The following is a 23,397-nucleotide window of genomic DNA, read 5'->3' as shown; positions in this document are numbered from 1 at the left end:
TGAGATTAGAAATAGACCATGGAGAAAAGCAACTGAATTTGCCTGGAGTGATGGAATGTCCTTCCTATGAAGAGGGACAAATTCCTTCTACCCTGCAATGCAGATGTACTAAATGGTGAGAAGGTATTGCTAGCTAGTAGGTAGCTGTTGCTGTGAACATTCTGTGTCACTGAGGACAGCATTAGTCAAAATGCGACTATTTGGGGTCACTTCAATTCCCCATTGCTTTCCCCTTCATCCTGCCTCACTGCACAAAACATTTAACTTTTGTTCAAAAATCTTACAAGTGGCCTCCCATATGGCAAGTCATACCAGAATAAAATGTGGTAATGTACAAACAACCAGCAAAACAGAAGGGCAATATATGGGTTATGATTCTGCTCTGTTATCAAAGTGCAAGAACCCTTTGAATAAGAATGTAAGATTGGTAAGTGTCTATATCTATAAGACAAAGGACACAATTTAAAGAAACAAAGGACACATATTAATAAAGGTTAGCTGTGACTAATCTCCTAATTTAGCCATCATTAACATTTGCTGGAATGGATTCACAGATTGGGGCGCAACAAACATTTTTCTTGTGATGACATAAAGAAGTGCGCCAGCCAAAAAGGCATCACCGTGCATGTAATAAGCAGTTCTAGCAGTGGTGGACTCTGGGTTCTCTAATTTCAGTGGTGCCCTGTGCGATGCTAAAATCTGCCCCCCCCCCGCCTCTCGTGCTCCGTTCTACATCATTGTTGCAGCGCCCCCTGCAGTACCAGCGCCCAGTGTGGGTGAACCGATGGGACTACTCTAAAACCACCTCTGCTTCTAGCTTAGCGCATGTTCTCAAATGCATTCATTAACAAATAGAACCTGAAATACAATTCTGTGGCATAGTCAGAGAGAACTGCTGCTCAGATCTCTTTGGAAAGGGAAATTTCAGTAGTCGGAAAGAGAAAAAAGGGTGAATTTTCCCCTGCTCCCCAGGGATTTCCCCCAGTCTGCTGGCCCCAATTTTGAGCATTTCATAGCTATACGGGGCGGGTACCGTTCTGGAGGACGAAAAAAGGGAAATGAATCCTTTTGCTTTGCTGTCCTTCTGAAACATCCATGTATAGAGTGGGTGGTGGTGGGGAGTTTTTAGATCTCCTTCCACCCAACTCACAATCTCTCTTCTCAAGGATAGTTATAACAAGCTGTCAGGGGTCCCTGGGTCACACACCTGCAACCCTAACCACCCCTCTTTCTACGACCCTTTTCATAACTTGTCAGGGGCTCAGGCAGTTTAGACATTTCTCTTTCTCTCAACTACCATCTTCACTCTGTATGCTCTTAGGATCTTGTTGCCAAGGGGCTTTCTTCTCTGTCTCTGCTCTCTCGCTCTTTATAATTTTTCTTTTATTTTACAAATATACTTCTGGGGGTTCTCCAAGGATGCAAAAAACTTATTTTGGGGTGGTTCTTTTTTCACTTCCTGATAGGTACTCCACTACCCAAGTCTGCTACTAGATTAAGCCATCAAGCAGAAGAACATAAGCATTCTTGATACCACAAGTTTTAACAGCAGTATGTGATTCATTTGATGATACATGGATGTATAATCTTCTCAGTATCCAAGTGAAATGGCTTCCGAGCAGTGCGCCTCACTGAACCCACCTGTATGAGTCTCTGTAACTCATTGTATCGTGTCCCGAATCTTCCTGGTCCTCCTCAGACACTTTGAAACAAACCTTCTTCATCCCATGCTCGACTTTGTCAATATCGCTCTCTTCCGAGACCAAGGATGTGGCGGGCATCTCCTCCATGGAGGGAGGCTCACATAATCCTGCTGCCGTGGGTTCAGTAATGGTGGACAAAAGCCTGGAGGTGTAGAATGTATCATGGTAAGAAGAAAAACAAGCCAAGGGCTCCAGGAGCCAGAAGTGTAATATCTGCTATAGATACATGGGGACACCTGTAGGCTGAAGCTCTGTGAATCTCCCCATGCTTTTAAAACCTTAATCGGAGGCTCTGCATAACCCCTGCTCTAAGGCATGCTAAAGCTAAGCCAAGTAGGGCGTTGAGAGCTATAATTCAATCATAACTTTGATTCTCTCCTCCCCCCCCCCGACTGAGCACAAAGATTTCTAAAGGCAAGACGTTAACCAACTCACTTATTTATCTGAAAGACGTATTGTTTCATTTCTTTAACTGCTACATCTAGTTTGTTGAAGAGCTGCAAGTAGGAGTCCTGTATTTCCCGATCTTCTTGCTTCAACAGAAAGGTGAGACCTCTCTCCTCCTGAGTAGTTCCTCCATTCTCTTGGCCATAGCAACCATCATATTGTCCATGTGGGTTGAGGTCCCCATTTTCTGGCGCCAAGCATCTCCATGATGGTGCAGCCATGCTGGCTATGCAGTGCTGAGTATATGAGACTGGATTTAAGCTTCCTGTTAAACATTTAAAAATTCTGGTTACAAAAAGCACTTGTCTTTAAAGCTTCTTTTAAGGAGCAACCTCAAATTCTTTTATATGTTATTTATTGACCTGTTTTCCAAAAGGGGGAAGATATAAGTGACAGATGGGAAGAAATAAGGAATTACGAAGAATTTCCCCGCCCCAAAGACCCTTTGTAGACATCATAGAGAAATCCTTTAAAATTTACCTAAAGGTTAGAACTATGCTTATGAAATTTATTTACTTATCTGGAATTATCAGCAGGCCAATAGCTCTACTCAAGCCTGTCAAATTCTGTAAATACTGGGGCAAGAACAGCAACCATGAGCTAGTCCTAGACCTTTGGCCTTCCTTTCCCTGTTGCCAGTATCTCAGTTGCTCCTTGTATTATCATAAATTGCCTCAAAACAACATATTGTTTTAGCACAGACACCAGTGGAAGACCATTCTTGTTCAATTGCCTACATACAGCTGCCAAGCCTTGCAGCCATATTTGCATGGTGACGGATCTCTTGTTAAGTCTTTCAGGTTTCTTTCCCAGTCAATAAACCATCCCTTCTATACAGAAAAAGGGGGGAATTTGCTTAAGGCTGCTTGACTGTCATGTGCAGCATGATAGTTATGTTCATCCCCACCCACCCTATTCCCACTATTACGCTGTGTCCTATGACAGAGTCAGATGTTCTCATAAAAACTTCAGAGGGGACCAGGCATCTTAGCAGAAGCATTCTTCTTGAATTTGGTCTTGAGCAACAGCTGGGTGTTGCTCCAATGGGTATGCAAAGCTCTTAAGAGATAGTGAGCACCTTGTTCTGGATCTAGGCCGATAATAGAAGGCTTCCGTCCGATGCGAATGCTGAACGACCTAGCCACCGAGGTAGTGTTTTTGGGATACGACACTTCCATGAGGTTAATGTGGCAGTTGGTGGGGCAGAAATCCATGCTGCTCAGAGGGTGAAGTTCCGTTGTGGCTCGTTTGAAGGGTGGGCTCACCTTGGTTTTCAACTCATCTGCGAACTAGGGAAAGAAAGAAAAATGTTTCAATTGTACTAGCACACTAATCCACAAACTACTTGCCCCTGGGTTTATGCACTTATAAATAAATTGAACTACCTACCACAGCTGCTCCTCTTTTTTCCCCTTATTTCCATCACCACCTCCACCCACAGAAGAAGAAAAAATATCTCAGTGGCCCTCTTTCCAATAATTCACAGAAAATGTATTTCCTTAATAACTACATAAATCTATGTATTGCATGCTTCAAGATGTTCACAGAATCCAGGAGAGACCAGAAATGATGTAGAAATGCTATCCATGATAGCAGGTGAATGCTTACATCCCATAATGTAAACTGGGGCTCTGACTCAAAAGACTGTGAATGAAGCTGTGGGTTCTGGATATGTGCTACTCATATTTTTTCCCCATTTTTTTAAAAAACCAGAATCCCACTAATCAGCTATTTGTTGAGGAGGGTACATAGGATCCCCTTACTCCTGCTTCCTGTCCGATCTGCAGTCATCATATCTTGGCTTTGTAAAATGAGCTGTGTGCATCCAGTCCGAGATGTCGGATTGGAAAGCCTGCTTCTGTGTGAAGAAGGCCCTTAACTGGATATGGTGCAAGTGTTTCACAATCAGACAGTGACATTAGTCTGCAATCTGAATAAAACCAGAAAGCCATCTAAAAGTTTAAAACACATAACGTAATGCGCACCTACACCCAGCCAACCTCCTTAAAAGGGGATTTGAAATCTAAAGGCATAATAATAATAATAATAATAATAATAATAATAATAATAATAATAATAAATAATTTATTATTTATACCCTGCCCATCTTGCTGGGTTTCCCCAACCACTTTGGGCGGCTTCCAACAAAATATTAAAATACAATAGTCTATTTAACACTAAAAGCTTCCCTAAACAGGGCTGCCTTCAGATGTCTTCTAAAAGTCTGGTAGTTGTTTTTCTCTTTGACATTTGGTGGGAGGGTGTTCCACAGGGTGGGTGCCACTACCGAGAAGGCCCTCTGCCTGGTTCCCTGTAACTTGGCTTCTCACGGCGAAGGAACCGCCAGAAGGCCCTCAGCACTGGACCTCAGTGTCCAAGCAGAACGATGGGGGTGGAGACGCTCCTTCATAAATGGACCGAGGCCATTTATGCTCTAATGTCATGATGTCGTTGTGTACAATGATCTCACCTCTTGATAGCTGGCAACCCTTCTGCTGATGTTCTCCAACTTTGTGTCGCAAATCTGCCGGCACTCATATTGCGGCATAGTGACCACAGCATTGCTGAGGGACATAAGCCTTCTGCAGTTCCTCACAAAGAAGCTGTCATCTGTAGCAAAGGCCTCCAAAATCTAAAGCATTCGAAAACAATTACCTTGTTTGGTTGGAACACCAGGCCACAAACCTCTAAGCAGATGAAACATTGGAAATACATCAGCCAGGATTGCACAATTCCAAAGGCAAAAATGACAACTGGGCAGGTAGACATGCTTCCTGGCGTATTTCAAGGGAACACTTTAGAAAGGTAAATTGTAAGACAAGTGGTGACTCAAATTTTGTTCTTTGTTTTTGTGGAACCCTCATTCCACAAAAAGTGAGAGGGAAAGCCTGCTGTTTCTGTGGAAAGTAGACAGATTTCTAAGAATGTTTTGGAAGAGGTGGGGGTTGATTAACCATAATGTAGTAATGAGGTGTTGGATGACAGGTTTTTCTCTGGTGTGTGTCCCCGCCACTGTTTAAAAAAAAATCTTTGCCAGCTGCAATCTGCCTCCAGTGAGTCTCAACATCTCTGCAGCCGTCTGACTAGTTTTTGAGTTTCTTTAGTTTTACAGTTACATCTTCTTTTCCATACTATATACAATAAATTTATTTGACTTCCCACCCAGCGTTTCATGACAGTTCTTTATACATATTATTTGGCTGCACATACACTAGTTCTTCACCCAATTTTCCACACTCTCTTATCTTTTATAATGTCAACTGTTGGTCACAAAGCACCCCCTAACCTGGAAGTCATATTTAAGGTCCAATAAATATCCCCCTAGGTACTCCCACTCACTCATTGTCAATTTGTCATCTTGGTTTCTCATTTCAGATGTCATACTGGCAAGCTAGGCATATTCAATTAGTTTACATATCCGTTGTTCTTTCCCTGAGATTTCTCTTAATTTCCAATTTCTTGCATATACTATCCTTGCTGCTGGTTGTTGCATAAGTTGTGGGCTTTCTTAGGCAATTCATTCGCAATTACACCTAGAAGAAATGTTTCTAGTTTCTAAGGAAAGGTAAGTTACAGATAGGTAGCTGTGTTGGTCTGCCATAGTCAAAATAAAAAAAATTCCTTCCAGTAGCACCTTAAAGACCAACTAAGTTAGTTCTTGGTATGAGCTTTCGTGTGCATGCACACTTCTTCAGATACGTATCTGAAGAAGTGTGCATGCACACGAAAGCTCATACCAAGAACTAACTTAGTTGGTCTTTAAGGTGCTACTGGAAGGATTTTTTTTTATTTTGACTAAGGAAAGGTAAGTTTAAAGATTTTCTTTAACTCATTGTACACCATCTCCCATTAGGTTGTCTCCCGTCATAAGAGGGTCCTTTTTCATTGCAACTGGATTTTAACAGACTTCAATATATTTTAACACATTTCTATATACATTTGTAACTCTACTGAGCTTCAGGGACAGGGAAAGGTGGATGCCTGGTTGATGCATTAAAGAATAACACCGAATGGTATAAACCTTTGCTGTGAGGCTGAAGGACCCCTTGGGTTCAATGATCTTCTCCAGGACAAAGCTCCTGATCCCAGCAGTGCTGACGTATTCATATACGACGCCATGTTCCAGGTGAACATTGTCCACCGTTAGGCTAATAAGAGGAGTGTCTTCTCTGATGATTAACGGGGAGTCAAAAGTCTGAAGGGCCAATTCTGCAAACCAAAGTTCAGTCATTAGAAGAGCACAGAGATGGAGACAAGAGCACAAGCTGTAGCATATCGTCAGGGAACTGCCATCAGCTCAGAGGCGAGAGGTGGAAAGGCAGCTGGATTACAGGGAGCCTCCAAAGATCGTGGGAAGCACCACTTCCTCAGCGGAGGAGGGAAGCCCCGCCTCTAGTGGGGAAGAGATGCAGGGCTCGGAAGATGCAAGAGAGAGCCAAGACACTGTGCATGAACAAAGCGGGGGGGGAGAGTCAGGTTCCCCCTTTACCCACATCCTCCCTGCCCAGTAGGTTTACGCGCAGAGAGGGGAGGCGTCGGATGGGGGTCAAGAGACTACTCTGCTTGGGAAAGTTTAAGGACCGCCCACTCTCAGATTCTGCTAGTGACTGAGCAAGACATGGAATTGAGAGGTTCTGCACTGTAAATGTTTTTGCACCAATAATAAAGCCTTTGAAAAGACCAGTGGGAATCTTGCCTGTTTGCTCTCGAGCAACCATGACGGTAGGCATAAAGCCAATTCCGAACTGGAGAGGAGGTGGGGTTGCGGGCCCACCCCCTCCCCACACACGCGGGGGCTGGCCCTTAGCCCCCGCGAGAAAGAGGGAATCCCCAAGCATGACTACGACCCAGCCCGCCAATCGGGGAGGTGGGGCCTAGCCTATTTAAGGCTAGGGCGCCCGGGGACCGCCCTCTTTGCTTCGTTCCAGCTGCCCGGTTTTCAGACGGGGACTTTTTCATTTCGGACCGGGACCTTTTCGTTTGTTTGGCCTTTTTCTACAACCGTGCCTCCTGCCTTGCGCTTGCTGCTGACTGCCTACAGAGCTGAAATCACTGGGGAGAGAGCTGAAATCACTGGCACCTTTGTGCTCAATTTGGTCGGCAGCAGTTGGCTGGAGGAGGTGCTCGGTTGCGCGTTTGGAGGGTTTTAGCCACAGCATAGAGGGAATTTTGCTGGGTTGCTTGTTCCAACCATCCGGGCGAAAGGAGATCCGGAAAGCGCCACCCCAGTACACGAAGAATTTATTTTGTTTTATCTCCGTCTGAGCGTCGGGAAGAGTAAGGATCCTGAAAGTAAGGCTATTTGGTGCAGCTGCAGCGCCGAGCCTCGCGAATTGCAAGCCTCGCCCTCCAGGACCTGGCCCGGAGCCGGTAACATATGCGGGGATCGGGAGAAGTTGCGTAGATATTCCTAGATGTTTGTCTAGAGGAGGGCTGCAATCTGCCTTACCCGTGATTCCCTCGAAGCCGTGAGCTTACTGTGAAGGATTGCTGTGAGGGTATTACTGTGTAATTCTCTGTGGTCTGTTTGAGCAGGAACCAGCTGGGCGGTCACGTGTTGAAGCCCGGGTGCTCCTTTTTGTTAAGGGCAGTAGAAGCAGTAGGATTAGCAACCAGCGCTATATCTAGCCTTTTACAGTGAAGCGCGGGCTACCATCTTTAACAAGGGCTTGTATTGTGGGCATAATTGTTATGCATAATGCATAACACATATCAAAAAAATTATCAGGATCCCTGAAGCAGCACAAAAAGCCATTATGCACAGGAGGAGTGAGAACATGCCATAATTAAAAGGCCCTCTTGGCATTTATGAACACTGCGATCTTACTGAGTTCATTAAAAATAAAAACAAAAACCACTCCATCTCATGGGTGTGTCCACTTAGCACAAAGGAGGGCTTGACCCTTCCAACTCTACAACAAATTAGAGTCACAGGAAGAGGGTGGGTCATGAAACTACGCATCTCAGGTGTCAAAGGCCACCGTAAAGGCGTGTGTATGTATATGAAGTACAACTCCCATAATCTCTGGCCTCATGAAACCTGGGGTGTATGGGAGGTGGATGTTTAAAACATTTGGCAGGGACTACAATGCTACCCCTGTTATATGAACACTTATTTGAGAGCGAGTACCACTGAACTCCATTTCTGAACAGGCACAATTAGGATTACACTGTCAATCATTCAGCCAAAGCACATGCCATCACACTGCGAGTCATCCAAGAGCACACAATGCAAATATGAATATTCAAAAGCTTTTAAAAACGTGATTATCACTGATGAACTTTAAAAGCCCTCCTCGCTTCTGCTCAGTCAACAAAACTACTTGGAATTCTGGCAGTGATGCTTCTGCCAATTATAAGCCATCAAAAGCAATTTTAAAAGTCTTGTGATGTCTTGGGAGAGGGGGTGACACTGACAGGTAGTACTAGGCACAACTGGTGGGGCTGGTTCTCAGGCCTCTTAGGATCCTATTGAGCAAACAGTCTCAATTTTAAAGCACGTTTTAATTTCATTCATTATTTTGCTGAAATATGGTGCTATGCAACATCCTATTAAGGTATTATTTATATTTGCATCCCACTCTTGCTTGAAGAAACTCAAGGTCTCAACGCTATACCCAGTTTTATCTTCACAATAACCCAGTGGGGAAAGTTCAGCTAAGTAAAGCATACTTTCTTTCAAAGAGAAGCTACAAAGGCAAGATATCAAACGGGACTCAGATGTCTTAATACTCTCATCTCTTGCCATCTTGGTCAGTCCTTGTGTTATAGCTTCAGCCAAATATAGCACTGTCAGTAAATAGAATCCCACAATCCCCTTTTCTCAATAACATTCTCATTAAGAATCCCACAGTTTAGCTAGAAGTCAGTCACATCCAATTTGGGGTAACAAGTTGAGAGAAAGACTGAGCTGGCATCCTACGTGGCACAAGGGATGCAAGTAATTCAGTAAAATATAAAATAAAAACATTGCCCAGTGTGATATATGTCAACCACAAGCAAAGGCACTGTGCAATTATGTTGGGTTTGTGGCTTGACATTGCAGCTGCCAAGTCAATTTCCCTATAACACTGCATCCAGGGGCTCAGTGATTTTCTCTAGTGCACAGCTAAAGAGGTCAATAAAAACAGATGTACTGTTTTGGAGACAAAGTTTGTATATACGAAACCAGTGTGAGAGACCACAAAGGAGGAGATGCAGGAATGAAGTTCTGCACATAGGCTTCTCCTTGTGGCATCCTGAGTGATCTACCAGATGCCTCACCCACTGACTCACACTTGTATAGCACATAGCAGGAAACTGGCATGGTCCGGGGAAATGCCCAGTCTCCAGTCCCTGTAATAGGCAAGGGTTGAATGGCAACCCTTGAAGACTGTCTGCTGAAGACAAGAAAAGAACCCCTGTTCCAAATTAAACATCCACAGTATACATTCAGGAATATATTCAGGAATGTATACACAGTATACATTCAGGTATAAATTATTGTCTCTGTCACCTTGCCTAGAAGAAAGGCACATCTAGCTCCCATTCTACTGAAATATAAAACTGCATTATAATGAACCAGGTCTATCTAGCCCAGTACTTCAGATGGCAGTGGCTTTTCAAGGTCTCAGGAAAGTCTTTTATAGACCTACTATTTGAGATCATTTCTAAGAAGGGGGGCCAGGAGGACTTTTGCATCACCAAGCTATCCCTCCCCACCCCAACCCTATCAGAGGACAGCCACGGATCACTTCCTAGATCATTTCCCTCATTGGCAGGGAATGTCTTACCTTCGTCTTGCTGGCTGTCATTAAGGGGATTATTTTCATCGATTGTAAAGAGATCTCCTTTACAAGATTCAGAATGACTTCCGTTCAGGTATGAGTTGGAAGCTGACTGCCGAGCTCTGTCCTCTTCGGCGTCTTCATGCGTTCGGTACACCCATTGATAAAAACCCTTCCAAAGAAAACAAGGATGTCAGAGAGACATTCTCCCAAGTTTCACTGCACATTGGCTTTTGGATGGATTTACAGGTATCAGCAACCTGGTCTGCTCCAGATGTTCTGGACGAGCATGGCCAATAATGAGATGAGTATGGCCAATGATGGATGGCCAATGGGGGTGATGATGAACATCAGGCAAAGGAGAAGAATGATAAACAGGACCAGGAAATGTGAGAAAATCTCATTTAAAATATCTGAAATCCATATAGTTAGAGAGAACATCTGAACAGAGCAACCACAACCCCACCAACATAGAGCCAGAATTACTCAAGATCAAACATCCGGTGGAAAAGGAACAGTCTTCACAGCTCTGTGAAAGGCTTACAATATGGGGACCACATGAACCTCCAAGGGGAGGGAGTTCCACAAGCTGGGTGGTACTGCTGATAAGGCCTGGTCCCACATGACTACCAACCATGCCTCATACTGAAGCAGGATGTGAAGCAAAGCCTCAGATGATGACCTTAATAACTGAGCAGATTCATATGGGAAAAGGAAGCCCTTAAGATACTCTGGGCCAAAACTGTGTAGAGATTCTAACATGACCTCTCTGTTAGCTCCCTGTTAAGGGAGAGGCAGTAGTCACAGTTTATTAGCGCCAACAGTTTGCAGCAAAAAAAGGAGGCCTGGAAAGGGTTAAATCCCCACTCCTAACATTCCACAGTCCAGATCCACCTCACCTTCCCTCTGCAACTATTTAAATGCCCCTCCTTCCACCCATGGCTGCTATTCAAATAACAAGTCTGGCTCATTAAGTGCATAGAGGTGCTTAATGCATTGTCTGGTTTGACCCTGACAGTGCCATGATATCCCTTTTTAATACAGTGGATGGAAAGAGACCCTTGTGATGGAGGAGAGTAGCTGTTTTGCTGACTCCTCCCTCTTCTGTGAGCTCCTTTTACTGTTATAAAGTAAAAGCTCCCATTCTATTTATAATGTAAACATATTTGGCGTGGGGGGGAGTGGTTCTTAAAATACATTTTGGCAACCTGAAAATTATCTCTCTGTTCTTCAGTCCTTCTTCCAGCCACTTCTTGCATTGTGCAATCACAACATGCAATACTCACCGTCGTGCTTCAGATGTAACAGATTAAGCATGTACTACGTTATATTTAAAACAGCTGCACATGTCCATTTCATTTCATTGTGGACGCAAGGTGGAACAGATGTGTGTAGCTGCTTCCAGCATGACGCTGCACACTGATTTTGTTTAAAGCAGCAGCAGCATTGAGAAGGTACTACTGAAGGCTGGGATACATTTATTTTCTTTCTTTCTAATACAGTGGTACCTCGGGTTAAGTACTTAATTCGTTCTGGAGGTCTGTTCTTAACCTGAAACTGTTCTTAACCTGAAGCACCACTCTAGCTAATGGGGCCTCCTGCTGCCGCCATGCCACCGTCATGCGATTTCTGTTCCCATCCTGAAGCAAAGTTCTTAACCCGAGGTACTATTTCTGGGTTAGCAGAGTCTGTAACCTGAAGCATCTGTAACCTGAAGCGTATGTAACCTGAGATACTACTGTATAGTGTTTTAACCTGGTCATCTTTACAGTAATTCTGTGGGACTATGTCTTTACAGATGAGGAACTGAAGCAGAGAACTAGAGTGGTCCTGCAAAGCTGTGCCTGAGTAGGGATCGGGACCTGTCTTCCAGATCAGAGTCCACCAGAGTGCGACAAGTAAAGAGGCATTGCATTATCCCCCATCACTCCAAAGAATTTCCCCTCTACTCATCAGTTCCAGTCTTCTGTCTGCAGACTGCTTTTTCTTCATCCTGTGGTCCTGATGAAAACTGCCTCCCTCCAATGCTGCTGTTTGCTGTTTGATATGGGCAATAGCAGTTGGGGGGGGATGTATTTCATTTTGACTGTAGCATGGAAAAATAGGGGTTAAACCCCCACCACACACAAGACAAATCCCCCACCCCATGCCACAGTCCCAGTCTTGAACATTTCCCCCTGTAGCTTCTCTTCAAATAACAAAAGTCAGCGGCATTAAATGCATACAGTATTTCAGATATCATCTATTTTGGTCCTCAGTGAATAGAGATAGGCTTGAGAGGATTGTGCAGAAAAGCCCCAAAATGACATTTTTTGTTGGGATTCCCCAAGGGAAACACTGGCCTATTGGATAAATTTAGTCTAACCAGTTAGAGCCACAGCACAGTTTTTGGTTTAAGTGGGATGGGAGTGGAGTCAATTACTAAGAAATATAAAGTGCACTGAATTTCGTGAGAAGAATGTTAGCATCTAGAGGAGAGAGCTCTGCTTTTAAAACTAGGATACAACAAAAGTCAAGAGATTTTATAAGGTGGAGTGTTCAGGTCTCAGAACCAAATCTAATTTAGTACTTGGGGTTGTCCCTGCTAACTAGACAGAAGCAGCTTTTTGCCAGGAATATTTGAGGCTAAGATAAATATGCAAAGTTCTGCTTTCATGTGAATTCTAAGCACCCTCCCTCATTGATGAGGGGATGTAAGTTCAAAGCACACTTACTCAGCAGAACAGTTGCACAACAGCACGATACAGTGTTTTCTTACCTTCTAGAAGTATTATAAGAAAACAACTGCCTCCCTAACCAGTTTCTCACGCCCATGCACTCACCAGATATTCCTGCTGCCTGTTCCTGTATGCTGCAAAGTGCTCCAGAACCTCAGTGCAATTTTCATTCATCACGTTATTCCCGCTCACTTTCAAGACACACTGCCCTGGGTGAAGGCCCACAGCGCTTGCTTCTGATCCTTAAGAGAGGTGGACAGGAGAGGGGGTTTAGAAAGCACGGCTACAGAGTAAGCAATAAATAAACAAGCTATTTCTGGTCAAGTGAGTGGCGGATATGGCAGATTTTCTGAAGCAACCCTAGATGGGCCATTGGCTGTTCTTAGGTTCTTCTAGTGTAAGCTGTATTATACAGAGTCAGACCTCTCCAGAGTTTCAGGCAAGGAACATTTCCACCCCTAACAAAATATGTCATGGATTGGACCTGGGACTCTCTTTTCTACCCCTGAGCTACAGACCTTTCCCCCAAAAGGGAGGGAGAAAGGTTAGTTCGTTTACAAATGATCCTACAATCTGTTTAGAAGGCTAATCCTATATTCATTTATCTGAAACTCAATGGGACTTCATTCTGAGTGACCATGCATCATCGGATTGCACACTGAACTACTTTTCGTTTTAGATTGTCTACATTCAATAAGTTTATATCTTGCCTTTCCTACTGATAGTACTTCACACATCATAAGACTGGTGGGAGCGGCAAGCTGGAACCAAATCTAGGCCTTCCAATGTCAGCGGCTTTTTCTGGAATAAGGAGCCTGAAGCGGAGCAACGAAAAGGCCCTGCTCTGTTATCCAGACAAAGCAGAGCAGGCTTCCAGTATTTATTCCAGGCATACTAATAAAGAGGCAGCGTATTGCCTGCTAATAGTAGGGATCGATGCTGCAGAGATTGGAGAATAGAAGGGATTGACCTCTAGGTGCCTGTGCCTGACAAGGCCAGCTCCAGATCTGATGAAGCCCTCAGCCAGGTTGACATCAGTGGCCCTCTACCCACCCATGAGCTTACCCAGCAAATGGGGCTTGCATTCTGTGCCTTTTAAATATGGTGCCAATACAAGCCCTGGTAGGATTTTGTTCCACTCAGGAGCTCCCAAGTAGAGCTGATCCCTGCCTAAAATGTGACTTGCAGTTGGTGCTGGATTTAGTGTTGAATGCAAGGTCCAATTTTCGGCAAGAATCTTTGCAGCTTGAATTCAAGCCACAGCTGCACAGCTGACTCTTTCTTTGCAACTCTGGATTAAACTAAAGCCAAGGCCACAAATAAAGAAAAAAAGCATCGGAAGCAAACCTACAGTTCACTCCCAGTTCTTCCTTTGAAGTGACTGACAGGTGGACAGCCCCACCCACCCATCACATGGCCCACGGAGGGTGGGCCAGATGTAGATCCCGCCCACCAATCAGGCCCAGTTCCCCACCTCTGATGTGAAGTGTTGAATTTAGCACAATCCACTACATAGCATCTTGTTTTAATGTACCTTGTTAACATTTTTAAAAGGCAATTAGTGTTATAATTCAGACACAGGGCATGAGTCATCCTATAGGTTACTCCTGTTTTCCAAGATACAGCTCAGCTACCTGTATACAGCTCCCCTATTCTGTGTTCAGAGCTCGTTTCACATCCCCCCTTTCTCACCTCTCCCCACAGCATGAACATATGGTGGTGCTGCTCCTCGAATCTGGAAGCACAGCTTTTCACTGCAATCTGGGATTTTGATAATCCTGTCAAAAATAAAAGGGATGTGGGTGACAACAGTCCTGCTTAGTTACATCACTGGTATTCTGTGCACATGTGGTTATTCTTCATCACTTATTAAGTAATGTCTTGGGCTTGGATTCTAAGGGGAATTCTGTGACTATAGGCAAACAAACACAGCTCAGCAGTCAGATGGGGGGGGGGGAATCATAAGATCACATGAGAATAAAATGGAATCCAGCAGCTCTAAAAGCTCTTTCACCCAGAAGCAGGGATGTCACGCTGGGGAGTTTTTCATGACTACTAAATTCATGCTATCCTTAATTCAGTATCATTTGTATGCTAAAGTTATTAGCTCTGACGCATAAGGCATACAATGAACATTAACTATAAAAAGAAAGGTATGAGTTATGATTTTATAATACATGGTTTAATGTGTACGTTTGCTCTCAAGACTGCACTAGAGTGTAGAATTGCAAAATGTTTACGTTCCCTTCATTATGATAGGCATTAATATATATAATATTAACTGCTCAGAATCAGCTTCCAAGAGCAACCTGGATTTTTCTGGCGACTTACTCTTTTGCCTTGATTGCCACAAGAAGCCGAAGAGGTCTCCGAGAGCAGAAAGACTGGTTCAAGATGGTCTCCACCTCTTGAAATGGGCGCAGGAACACCAGATCCTCATTCATGGAATAAATCTTCCGCCCAACCTGCAATCCAGCCATCTGAAATGACACACGGAAGTTATAAACCACTCCACGGTTATCATTCTATGCTTTATCATTTGAGTAGCATGTGGCAGACGGTATGTGAGATAATGGATTTACAGCTGAATTCTGGGCAGCCCAGGATTTCCTTGGAAGCTTATCAAGTTTTCCTACAGGAGAATGTCAGGTGTTTCATTCTGGGTGTGTTCTAGATCACACAAGGTCAACTGCAGAAGAGTAAGGTTGGCTTTTTATTTACCTCTGGTCCCCCAGATGTCACTGAGCTACAGTTCCCATGAACCCTAACCCATAAAAATATGATTTTATTAAGTTAGGTGCTGCCTATAAATGTATACCAGAACCTTTTTTTATTCAGGATTACTGAATGTTCTTTCAAAGGGTGAGAGAAAACCTAAACAAATGTGAGTAATGATCTACAGTGGTTTCTGTATTTCCTCTGCTTTTGCTACTCTTTATAAGTGAGCACAGTTATCTGGATAATGAGATGCTGGCTTTGTGCAAGAGCTATCTATCGATTGGACAAGGGCCAAAATGCTTTTGGATACAGCTCAGCGAATTATCAGACATCTGCTTGTCAATTGTTCCTTCAAAGCATGGCAGTAAACATGCCTCCCAATGGAAGAATGCTTTTGTTGTTGCTCTGTGCTGATATGTTGTGGTTGTATCAATCACAAATCAGTTCCATAATTAAAACATGAAGAGATGAAGCATTGCAATAAACACAGAATTATTCTACCATATGCAGCGAGAGTAGGGAACCTTGTTCAGCCCACGTGGCAAAGGGGTGTGGAGCCAGGGTCAGAATTGGGTGAAGTAACAGGTGTAACTCTTGCCAAAGTTAGAGGTTTCTACCCACTTGCACTTATATATTGATCTGGTCAATCAAGAGGCAAGAGAACTTGAGGATGGAGGATTGGGAAGGGTGGCTGAGACAGATGTGAGGGCCAGACAGAGACGTCTAGAGGGCCGCATTTGGCTCCCAGGTCTGAGGTTCCCCACCATGGATGTAGATAGATTTCAAATAGAATCAAAGCAATCTACAGCAGAGGTCACCAACATGGTGCCCATGGGCACACATTTTCCCACCATGGCCTTATCTGATGCCCACAGGGTCCCCTCCCCCATTTCCCATACTGAAATTAGACATTAAGCAGGCATTCTGTTGTGGGCAATAGAATAAGTTGTGCTGCAGTTTGTCTGGTTTGTGAGTGTGATCATGGTCCTAAAAATGATTGGCAGCCCTTGATCCATGGACAAATGAAAAATAAGCATTTTGCAATTCAGAAAATGCGCACAATTAGATTGTCTCTTTTTGTTATCATTGAAAACGGGACTATTTCTAGGCTTGAAATTTTTTGGGGGTAATGTCTCTTGAAATGAGAGAAACAGAATAAGATTAACAAGTTGACAGTCAGGAATTCAATGTCCTATATACTGTAGCTCCATAAGTAGCAGACTGCTTCAGGCAAAATTTGCAAAACAGGCAAAATTTCCTGATTTGCATCATATGTCTGAATTTAGGTTTTCTTGATTGAGAGCTTTGATTAAAAAATCTTTTTCGGTATAGAATAAAATCACAGTCAACTTGTGGAAGTGACTGATTAGTTTGGGTTAAAGGGAGATATTAGCAGCAAGGGGCCAATTCTTACATATCCCCTATTTTCCAAAGGAAGAATCAGGACACAACATTCCTGCATTGCAGGGGATGGATTAGATGACCCTTGGGGTCCCTTCCAACATTACAATTCCATGATTCTATGACATGAGCTGCAGGGTCCAGTTGTGAGTGAGAGATGCAGGAAATAATGGAACATTGAGCCCTATGCCTCTATGCCCATCACTTTATGTGTGGTGCATATGAATACAGATGTGCAAACATTTTCATGTGCTGTTTTAACAGCAAGCATCAGATATATACAGCATGGCCTATGGAACAAGTAGAATACTTAAAAGGCTCAGTTGTGAATTGCAGTCACTCACATTCTTGAATTTCTATATGGGCTTCAGACACCCAGGGATAATAATACCTATGTTACTGGTTTGCTGTAAAAACTACTAAGTGCTACATAAATGCTGTTATTATCTTCTCTGGCACCTGAAGCATGGTCCAGAACAGTTCCAATTCAGATCCATGTAAGAGAACTTCATTTACCCATTGTGTCTGCCTGTCCAACACAATAAGCTAGCACATTAAGAAAAAGGATTGCTTTGGTTAAGCTCTTTGTGGGCTTCCAGATAACCACCAGGCCTGCCAAAGTCCCAGTTTTTAGATTAATCACTTGTATCTGCAGAACCTGCCTGTTGTTGACTTTGGTTATGCAGATGGGAGCAGGCTAGTGTTGCTAAGCAACAGCAGCACAGGGAGACAATACTGCATCTCTGGGTCTTCTTTCTCAAAACCTTTGGGAGGCACAATGGGGGGAGATGGGATGCTTAATGCACCCCGATAAAGGAGCTGATCGCCGAAGAATTGATGCTTTTGAGTTATGGTGCTGGAGGACACTCTTGAGAGTTCCATGGGCTGCAAGAAGATCAAACCTCTCCATTCTGGAGGAAATCAGCCCTGAGTGCTCATTGGAAGGACAGATTGTGAAGCTGAGGCTCCAATACTTTGAGAAGAGAAGACTCCCTGGAAAAGACCCTGGTGTTGGGAAAGATGGAGGGCACAAGGAGAAGGGGACGACAGAGGACGAGATGGTTGCACAGTGTTTTCAAAGCAACCAACATGAGTTTGACCAAACTGCGGGAGGCAGTGGAAGACAGGAGTGCCTGGCGTGCTCTGGTCCATGGGGTCACAAAGAGTCGGACATGACTAAACAACAACAAAGGAGCTGCACACACAGGTGGATACCCAGACTTCACATGCTGCTGCAGTAGCAAGAAGAAGGTCCCCAGTCTACTGAGAAATCCTGACAGGTGAACCTGTCACCATGATGTCACTCAGCAATGGACCAGCACATATGGAATCATCAGTCTGCAATAGATGCCTAGGAGGAAAGGCTGCAGGTGGATAATTAGCTGGGGGAATGTCTTGTGCAGGGTTAATTAAGGGGCACAAAGGGGCCCGCTACGAGGACAGGGCTGATAAATGGGTCAGTGGTACATGCCAGGAACTGGTGGCAAAATCCACCTCCAGGGAGGTAAGAGCTGCTCAATTCATTATGTGTCATAGCCAATGTAGACCTGTCACTGGTGCTGCGGATAATCCAATGCAACCAGCACCTTATTAGAACTCATTTCCCAAATTGTGCACACCAAGAATAAGGAAGAGTGCCCAGCACTCCCTCGGACAAACTGATAATAGTGCACAGTGCGCTAGGCTATCTCACCTCAGGACAATTGTATTAAGGGGTCGTAGACACACAGTGGCTTTCACCAGTCAATGGCCAAATGTGGTGGTCTTATCCAGCTCAACTGCACGGAGGGACCATCCTCAGGGTCTGCCCGACATTATTTAGCTCTACCTGAGGTGGAGCAGCAAATGCTGCCCACCAGCGCCGCAAACTCAGACAATATTCCTAGTACTACTGATTAAGCACAGAATTGCCTTTAAAGAAGAATTTTGTTCCAGATCGGTAGGTAGACCAAACATAATCTACACTACTGCTCACCTGCTTCTTCTTGCCAAAGGACTCAACTCAACATATGAGTTCCTCAAACCCAAAGAACCGAGACAGGACCAGGCATGGTAGAAGGCATGGTATATCCCAGAAATAGGCAAACTCGGCCCTCCAGGTGTTTAGGGACTACAACTTCCATCATCCCTAGCTAACAGGACCAGTGGTCAGGGATGATGGGAGTTGTAGTACCAAAACATCTGGAGCTTGCCTATCCTATGGATTTATACATGCTTTCTCTCCTCCTCCTCTTTTCTGGCTGTATTTACCCACTAAGATTTACTTGTGTATCCTGATCACTTCATATTCCTCACCATCTGCTGCCCTAGACAGCTGCCTCTCTTTGCCTAATGTTAGGGCTGGTCCTGAAGTAGGTGGTTGGTCAGACCAAACACCTCAACTTAAAGGAGTGAAGAAAAGCACAGAAACAGGAAGTTTGTGGCAGAGGAGAAGTCATTCCATCAGATTAGAAGCTTTTAGTTGCCAATGGATCAAGAGGTCAAAGAATCTGGGAAGATGGGGTGCCTACGGTACAAATATCTGAATTCTTCCAGATTCAGAAGGGAAACGGGTAGATGTTACCCAGAACTAACTTAACGAAGCTGAACATATATTAAATCATAGTAGACCTTTAACAGTGGCCAGATGTTTTTTCAGGAAAATAGTATTTGTATAAAAGCCGATTTGTTCCTAAGAAATTTAGAACTGAAGATGAGAACAAAGAGTTGGCTGATATCAATCTGAGCGCCACTTCCAATGTCACATTTTTGCTCCATGAAGAAGTACATTTGGAATAACACAAAACACAAAACAGAATGTCACGAGTGTAAAATCTGCATGGATTTCATTCAAAAAGTCTGTAAACGCTTTTTGCAATCAACTTCTGAGATGTTTCCTGAAAAGCCCTCATCATTGTGAAATAACATTTTACATATTCACTCTTCCATTGCTTAAAAATATTATAGAAGAATATTCCTGGCATGATTAGGAAGAATCAGAGTGACATAGCAAACGGTAAAGAGATCCTTTGAATGTGTGTTTAATTTGTTTGCCAAGGGATTGCAGAAAAACGGCAGAATGTGGTACTAGGTAAAGAATGCCAGCTTTCGTTTAAAAACAATAAAATAATTTCTAGTTCTTGAGGCTGTAAAGACATGCTTGAAAATGTGCAGCAATGCCTGATGAACTTTCAAAAGCCAGAATAATACTGAATAAAATATCCTTGGTCAAAACTGGGGTTCCAGTGCCTGCCCATCCCCTTTGCCAACAAAACCAGAATTATGAAGAATAAAGGGAAGGGGGAACCATTTCAGAGAAAGTAAGATAAATGCTAAGTGATTTGGATTTGCACAGTTGGGATAATTTGCACAGGTCACAGAACTTCTTAAGGCACAGCATACAGATTGCCTGGGTGCTGAGTTTTAGTTTAGGGCGGACTACCCTATCTATTGGGACGCGGGTGGCGCTGTGGGTAAAACCTCAGTGCCTAGGACTTGCCGATCGCATGGTCGGCGGTTTGAATCCCCGCGACGGGGTGCGCTCCCGTCGTTCGGTCCCAGCGCCTGCCAACCTAGCAGTTCGAAAGCACCCCCGGGTGCAAGTAGATAAATAGGGACCGCTTACCAGCGGGAAGGTAAACGGCCTTCCGTGTGCTGCGCTGGCTCGCCAGATGCAGCTTGTCACGCTGGCCACGTGACCCGGATGTGTCTGCGGACAGCGCTGGCTCCCGGCCTATAGAGTGAGATGAGCGCACAACCCTAGAGTCTGGCAAGACTGGCCCGTACGGGCAGGGGTACCTTTACCTTTACCTTTACCCTATCTATTAGGATGCGGGTGGCGCTGTGGTCTAAACCACAGAGCCTAGGGCTTGCTGATCAGAAGGTCAGCGGTTCGAATCCCCGTGACGGGGTGAGCTCCCATTGCTCAGTCCCAGCTCCTGCTAACCTAGCAGTTCAAAAGCACGTCAAAGTGCAAGTAGATAAATAGGTACCACTCCGACGGGAAGTTAAACAGCATTTCCGTGCGCTGCTCTGGTTTCACCAGAAGCGGCTTAGTCATGCTGGCCACATGACCCGGAAGCTGTACACCGGTTCCCTCGGCCAGTGAAGAAAGATGAGCGCCGCAACCCCAGAGTCGTTCGCGACTGGACCTAACGGTCAGGGGTCCCCATATATAATTATTCCACACACATGAAACCTTATCTCTGTTCCATCGCGTATATTGTGATTAAAGCGAGAATGGCTGACTCCCAATTCGGAGACCCCAGCTGGTCTGCCAAGCAAGTTTTCCTGGCCCCTCAAGACCACATTGACTTTGGCCGCAGCGGCAAAAACCCCACAAAAATTAAGCAGGCATAGCACTTGAATTATTTGATGAGTGGAGAGGGGACCATAACCACCCTCCTCAGCTGATCTGGATGGTGCCTGTACATGCGCACCCTTTGCGTATTCCATGCATGTTGGTGTGAGAGAGCATGGGATGTCTTTGGCCACACCAACTGCTGGCAGGTGACCCCTGGAGGGTTGGCCAGTGGTGAATGTGGCCTGCGGACCAAAGAAGGCTAGCCACTCCAGCATTAAAGGCGAATTACTCAATCGGCTCATAATGCTTTCCTTGTTTACTATTACAATGGTACCTCGGGTTACATACACTTCAGGTTACATACACTTCAGGTTACAGACTCCGCTAACCCAAAAATAGTGCTTCAGGTTAAGGACTTTACTTCAGGATGAGAACAGAAATCGCGCGGCAGCGGGAGGCCCCATTAGCTAAAGTGGTGCTTCAGGTTAAGAACTGTTTCAGGTTAAAAACGGACCTCCGGAACAAATTAAGTACTTAACCCGAGGTACCACTGTATATTCTAATGGATTACTGGATATTGCTTTATTTTGTTTATGTGGTTTATTTTAAAGTTATGCTTTTAGCTTCACTTTTTTGGATCAGATTTTTATCAGGTGTGTGATCTTTGCTGTCTGTTTTGTTGTGTCTTCAGCCTGTAAACCAGGCATAGGCAAACTCGGCCCTCCACATGTTTTGGGACTACAACTCCCATGATCCCTAGCTAACAGGACAAGTGGTCAGGGATGATGGGAATTGTAGTCCCAAAACATCTGGAAGGCCGAGTTTGCCTATGCCTGCTGTAAACCATCATCGTTATAGTAATATAGGAAGGTGGTATACAAATTAAAAGTGAAATGAAATGAAATCTAAAAGCTCAGCAATAAGAATGTGGGTGCTACCACATTCAGACTATTACTATTGGTTCATCTAGCTCAGTACTGACTATAAAGACTGCCGGGGGGGGGGGGAGAGCCAAAAACGTATTTCTATTGGGCACCCTGTTCTCCCCACCCCTCCCTTCCCTGGAGAGCATCAGGCCACCAGAGGGTTTTCCAAATGGTCTGCAGCTGCTGCGCTGGCCTGGAAACATATGCCGGATAGCTTTGTAGTATCAAAAAGCAATTAAAGAGCCAAAGAATGCAATAAAAGGCATTACTGCTAGGTTTCAAATCTTCGCGAATTGAGCCGACGGCTCTCCTGTTCACCAGGATTTGGACTGGGTTCCTATTTAAAGCAGTATCTTAAGGCCAAATGGGAAAGAAGGGCAAATGGTCAAAGCAAGTTTTTCTTCAAAGGTCAAGACAAAGATTCCTTTGCAAATTGTGTGCTTCTATAGTCTCAAAACACAGAGAGATTTCCCTCCCCACCCCAACACTGAAATATTCTATGGGCAGCTTTCCAAGGAAATGACGAAGGGATTATCTGTTAGGCAGTGGCTTACCAAGAGGCTTGTATTCTGCTAAATCACAGCCTAGTGTAATATTTAAATGTAGTCAGTACTGGTAATTACAAAAATAAAAATAAAATAAATAAATTCTGTAGTGTGCATTTGAAACCATAGAGCTAGTATTTGCAAATGGCTCCAGTGTTCCACTTTTGCTTAATTTGCCTATTTCTCCCCTCTCTTGTGATCTCTAGCACACCTATGATTCTGAACCTGTATATACTGTACATATATACTGCATATACTGTAATATTTATGTCCCAAAATATTCAGAATCTGCCAAGCCTCGGATACTGAGTTTCAAACAAGGAATGCAAATTTAGCAACTTTCTGCAAAACAGGAACATTTGCCAAAAAGAGGGAGTGCTGCATGCATGCAGAATTAGAAATATCTTTGAATTGTTCCTGAGCATATATGCAACCATCACAATTTACACTGTGTGACTACCTCCAATATATAATGCACTTTGTAGACTTGTATATCTGCCCAATGAATGGTGACTTTTGCAAACAGTGAACACCTACCAGCAAAATTACAAGAGTGGGTTTATGAAATTTGTCCTCTAAATGTGTTTATGAAATTTGTCCTCTAAATGTGTTTTCCTGCTTGGCAGGGGGTTGGACTCGATGGCCCTTGTGGTCTCTTCCAACTCTATGATTCTATGTGTTCACATAATAGGGGAACAATTGGTGGCTTATGTACATTTTTTCCCTTAATACATCAGACCAATGCACTATGTGGGTGGCAAAGGCAGACAATGCTGTTCTTGAGTTAAGGAGCCATATATTGTCTGGATCAATCTGCCCAACTTTTATGAATCCACTCTTGACAGTAAGTACACATCCTTTATTGTGCACATCCTGGGAAACTATAGATTGA

General features: G+C 44.1%; 1 protein-coding gene across 1 annotated transcript in view; it reads right to left on the bottom strand.

The window, feature by feature from the left end:
• PREX1 (phosphatidylinositol-3,4,5-trisphosphate dependent Rac exchange factor 1) overlaps positions 1-23,397 on the bottom strand; it is a 220,618-nt gene that overhangs the window by 23,847 nt on the left and 173,374 nt on the right. The window contains exons 18-26 of the mRNA XM_083507877.1: positions 14,965-15,113; positions 14,326-14,411; positions 12,739-12,875; positions 9,923-10,088; positions 6,172-6,359; positions 4,621-4,782; positions 3,229-3,439; positions 2,139-2,415; positions 1,642-1,845 (exon numbers count right to left, since the gene is read on the bottom strand). Of these exons, the coding sequence (XP_083364003.1) occupies positions 1,642-1,845; positions 2,139-2,415; positions 3,229-3,439; positions 4,621-4,782; positions 6,172-6,359; positions 9,923-10,088; positions 12,739-12,875; positions 14,326-14,411; positions 14,965-15,113 (1,580 nt within the window). The remainder of the gene's footprint in view (positions 1-1,641; positions 1,846-2,138; positions 2,416-3,228; positions 3,440-4,620; positions 4,783-6,171; positions 6,360-9,922; positions 10,089-12,738; positions 12,876-14,325; positions 14,412-14,964; positions 15,114-23,397) is intronic.

This window comes from Podarcis liolepis (assembly GCF_965112155.1).
Source record: "Podarcis liolepis genome assembly, chromosome: 6".
NCBI lineage: Eukaryota > Metazoa > Chordata > Lepidosauria > Squamata > Lacertidae > Podarcis > Podarcis liolepis.
Note: the sequence above shows the minus strand (reverse complement) of the source record. Positions and strands in the feature narration are given on the sequence as shown.